Source organism: Antennarius striatus, chromosome 2 (genome assembly GCF_040054535.1).
Source record: "Antennarius striatus isolate MH-2024 chromosome 2, ASM4005453v1, whole genome shotgun sequence".
NCBI classification, from domain to species: Eukaryota; Metazoa; Chordata; class Actinopteri; order Lophiiformes; family Antennariidae; genus Antennarius; species Antennarius striatus.
The window spans coordinates 22,329,717-22,333,559 of NC_090777.1; the positions used below are offsets into that span (position 1 = coordinate 22,329,717).

General features: G+C 39.0%; 1 protein-coding gene across 1 annotated transcript; it reads right to left on the reverse strand.

Moving 5' to 3' along the window:
- Positions 1 to 398: 398 nt before the first annotated feature.
- Positions 399 to 2,698, reverse strand: ptpn18 (protein tyrosine phosphatase non-receptor type 18). Its single transcript, XM_068337714.1, has 5 exons — positions 2,653 to 2,698; positions 1,708 to 1,823; positions 1,394 to 1,575; positions 1,230 to 1,304; positions 399 to 597 (listed from the first exon to the last, which is right to left on the reverse strand). The coding sequence occupies exons 2-5, from the start codon at positions 1,812 to 1,814 to the stop codon at positions 524 to 526; spliced, it is 438 nt and encodes a 145-aa protein (XP_068193815.1). The 5' UTR covers positions 1,815 to 1,823; positions 2,653 to 2,698; the 3' UTR covers positions 399 to 523.
- Positions 2,699 to 3,843: the final 1,145 nt, after the last annotated feature.

Consider the following 3,843-nt stretch of genomic DNA (forward strand, 5'->3'; position numbering starts at 1 on the left):
TTCAAGAAGCAGCTACTGTTTTTTGCTGTGACATCAGATGTCGCTTAAAACTAAAATTTGGTTTTTATAAAATGACAAAAGACCTAAATAACTTTAGGAACATCTGGTGTCACAAAAATGTCCTATGCACTTTAGTTGATGATCAACTCACTCTTGCAAGTTTCCTGATATAATGCACTGATTTTTAAATTGTATTTCTTTTTATTGTTTTTTTTTTTAGTATTTATGAAGCACTTTAGCACTTTCATCCAATGTAAAATTCTAAAATGTTTGAGTGCGATTAAAGTGTTTTTGCGAAAATAAAAAAAAACGTCTTCTTCTCCTTCTTCTTTTCTTTCAAACGTCTGAGTCGAAATTCACAAAATTAAAGAATAAATCCTACAGATATTTAAGTTGTTTTTACTCGTTTATTCACAGGGAGTTAACATATCAATGAACACAAAAATTGATTGAATCACATTTTTAATGTCACATGACACATATTCAGTCTGCAGTCCAGCTTTGCTTTTGGTCCAGTTCAGTTTCATCTCTCCAGTGGGCTCCACTCAGCAGGAGGATCTCTGGGTCCTCTGGGCTTCTCAACACGACAATTAAAGCCTGAAATACACACAAATACGCACAAACCGCTTGAATACCCACTAAGAGCACATAATTAGAAAAGAAACTGATGGTGGTGGTGACATCATCGTTGGAGAGGTGGGGAGCTTGAAAATGTCTCTCTTAACAGCCTGAAGTACTGTATTTCCTCCACATCCATCATGTTGACATGAAAATGCGGTAAAACCTGTGCGGGTAATAGTGATGCTAATCAGGGAGCTAACAGACCTCCTGCTCAGGAAGGAGCAACAGGACTTCCAACCATCAGCTCCCATTTTAACTTGGAGTTGATGGAACAAAGCAGACAGCAGCAGATTTCTCACTGGCTGTAATGATCACATGTTCAACTTTATCTAATATGATTCTAGATCTTCGTGTTCAGCAGCTTCTTAGGATGATGACGGTGTGTTCATTTCAACACCACCTACAAGTTCTCGACCAGGCTGTCTGGTTCTGGTGCTGCTTTAGGGGCTTCCTCTATGTCTGATCAAGCTGATGCTGATTGGCCGATTAAACCTCCAATCAGATTACTCCTCTGCTCTGGTTCAAAATGACCACTCAATCCAGTAATCTCTTGTTGATCTCTAAGACTAAATAGATTTTGGAGGTGGAGACTGGATAGGTGTACTGACCGATACCACCAGGTACACACTGGTTGTCTGTGAATGATGAAGAAAAATCCTCATAGTCATCCTCTCCCTGCTCGTCTGAAAGAAGAAAGACACATTTATTCACTTATTACATTTCTCTCTGCTCATAGTCCCGACATCTACTCATCTTCATCATCTCTTCTTACTTGGCATCAGATGAAATTCTCCATCGCTGTCAGGATACTTTAGCCCCTCCTCTTGCTTGTCATTGGATAATGCTGGCGTGTCATAGATGGGTGTGGCCGAGGGTTTAGCTCGGGGTCTGACAGTGCTGTAGATGGGAATTTCAGCAGGATCGTTGTCATAGTGATGACATGAGGGTGGAGTCCTATGGGTTCATGATCAGGGATAAATGCATGGAAGTAAAACTCTGTTTAAGACATTAAACAAACAACCTCACAAAATCTGAGAAAACAAGTTAGCATGAGCATGTTGTGTTCTACCTGACTGTTAGCGCTACCTGTTAGCACTGTTGGATAGAGGCGTAGCTACATGGGAGTCGGTGTGAAGCCCTGAAGGTGGTCGGGGATGTTTTGGCTTGGTAACCACAGCATACATGTCGCTCATGTTTGCCTGCTTTCCATAAACACGAAGTAAGGAAGAAAATAAAAGATGCTAAGATAGTGCTAACAAACATAAATGTGGTGACTCCCCCTAAAATGTCTGTGTTTGTCATCAGTGTGGAGATTAATCGACAAGATGCTAATCACTAGCATAGTGTTGACAGAATGAATCAATCGTTATGCTAAGCTTGGCTAGCCACATTGTTCCGAGCCCTCTTCCTTTCACAGAACATTTACGTATCAAACTGCAAGATGAGAACAGAAGTTATTTCTGCTTTATTACATCCCCCCAGGAAGCCTCTGCTTTCACTTCCTGGTCTGGCTGTGCGAATGCCGTCGGCATGGCGACTGCGATGGTTACCAGTGTTACCTAACGAGAAACGAGGTTAAGTAAGGCTAACTCAACTCATTTTCGCTCCGCTCCTTTCTTCCCCTCTTGACTTCTGTTTTTGCTCATGTCTCTTTTCTCCACTGCCTGACTTCTCCTTTTTTTATACATTCTTCCCATCGTTCTCCTATTTTATCTACTTCTTTGCACTTTCAGGGAGTAGTCTCCCTATTTTCACCTCCCACTTCTCATTCCTCCTATTTCCATGCTGACTATTTCTTTCCTTTACACCTCCAACTAAATTTTTATTGCTACTCTCTGCCTCCCTCATTTCTCCTCTTTCCCTCCCTTCATCTCCTCCCTTCAGTCATCCTTCTCTCCTACCCAGAGTCTTCTCTCTGCTCTATTTCCATGGTAACATGGTAACATATGGGGACGGAGGGATGTAAAAGGAGGGTGAGAAAGTGTTAATTTAACACCTCGGGGTGAGGCGTCCTGTCAGACAGACAGATACCTCTCGGTGAAGGATGCAGGTGTTCTTGTGTTCTTCTTCTCCGGTTTCTCCAGCCAGATCTTCAATTAGTTTTTCAATTTTAATTTAGAAAACATCTCAAAACATTTCTTCAACAACAGCTAGGAACTAATTTTTAATGACTCCATTCTTATGTGACGCTAGTCCTGGTTGCCGTGACACACAAGTAAAATCCTGTTTTGTATTTGTTGACTTTGTTTGACTTAGCTAACAAGAATTACAACAATCCATTGACATCATACATAATTGTAGAAGATGTTGGAGTGGTGGTAGGACTCTTAGTGCTTCCTCTAAAAATGTGTTGAAATGTGTTTTAAAGACAATTTCTTTTCTTCTTTTACAGCTGAATCGTATGTAATGACATCATCTCAGACACAGATATGATCATATTAAAATAAACCTACCTGTCAGTTTGTGTCCTTCATTATTGTAAAACTAACCAATGAACACATCTGTCTCTTTCATGCCGAATTTACAAACAGGAAGTCGGCATGAAGACTACTTCCTCCTGCTGCAGCTGCCCTCTGTCTACTTCCTCCAATATGAACAACATTCTGATTTGATCAACACTGAAAATTTTTTTTTCTGGTGGTGTAATCTCAGGCAGGTCAGCGTAGAAAACTGCTGATTGTATCAGTCATTTGGTGTTAGCTTGTTGGAGAAGATAATATCTGTGTTAGTTTGAGCTGAGGAGACAATGACTCAATGATTTTTTGGCTGCATTAAAACTTTAGTTTGATAGCCTGACAACATATAAACAACACATAATAAAATAAAATACAGGTACACGTCATTTTGAGTTAAGTCCATCTCGATTATACGTTGGTTTAAAAAAATACACAGAAAATTATAATCAAGTTGATGTCATTTTACCCAACTTAAATAGACTTTAAATCAGTAAAAAAACAAACATTAAAAACACATAATACTATGTTACTGTACAATAAATAAGGAAAAAAAAGAAAAACATGTATTCACATTAAAATACATATGTATAGTTCCAATATCTATTGTTAAGCGTCACTCTTAATTCATGTGATTGCTTTAAACTCAGATTAGTTAACAGTGAACTTTTTCTCCTTATAATTTAATCCTTGAATAGAAGGAAAATAAGATACTTCAAAGTACTATTAACCAGTTTTTAAGGGGTTCCAACAACGACAGTCAATCAAC

Bases quoted from the DNA above. Each gene is read 5' to 3' on its own strand.
- ptpn18 (XM_068337714.1), bottom strand. From the start codon at position 1,814: ATGAGCGACATGTATGCTGTGGTTACCAAGCCAAAACATCCCCGACCA. The intron at 1,576-1,707 runs GTAGCGCTAACA...ATGAACCCATAG, and splicing joins CTATCCAACAGTGCTAACAG to GACTCCACCCTCATGTCATC. The intron at 1,305-1,393 runs GTAAGAAGAGAT...TTCTTCTTTCAG, and splicing joins AGAATTTCATCTGATGCCAA to ACGAGCAGGGAGAGGATGAC.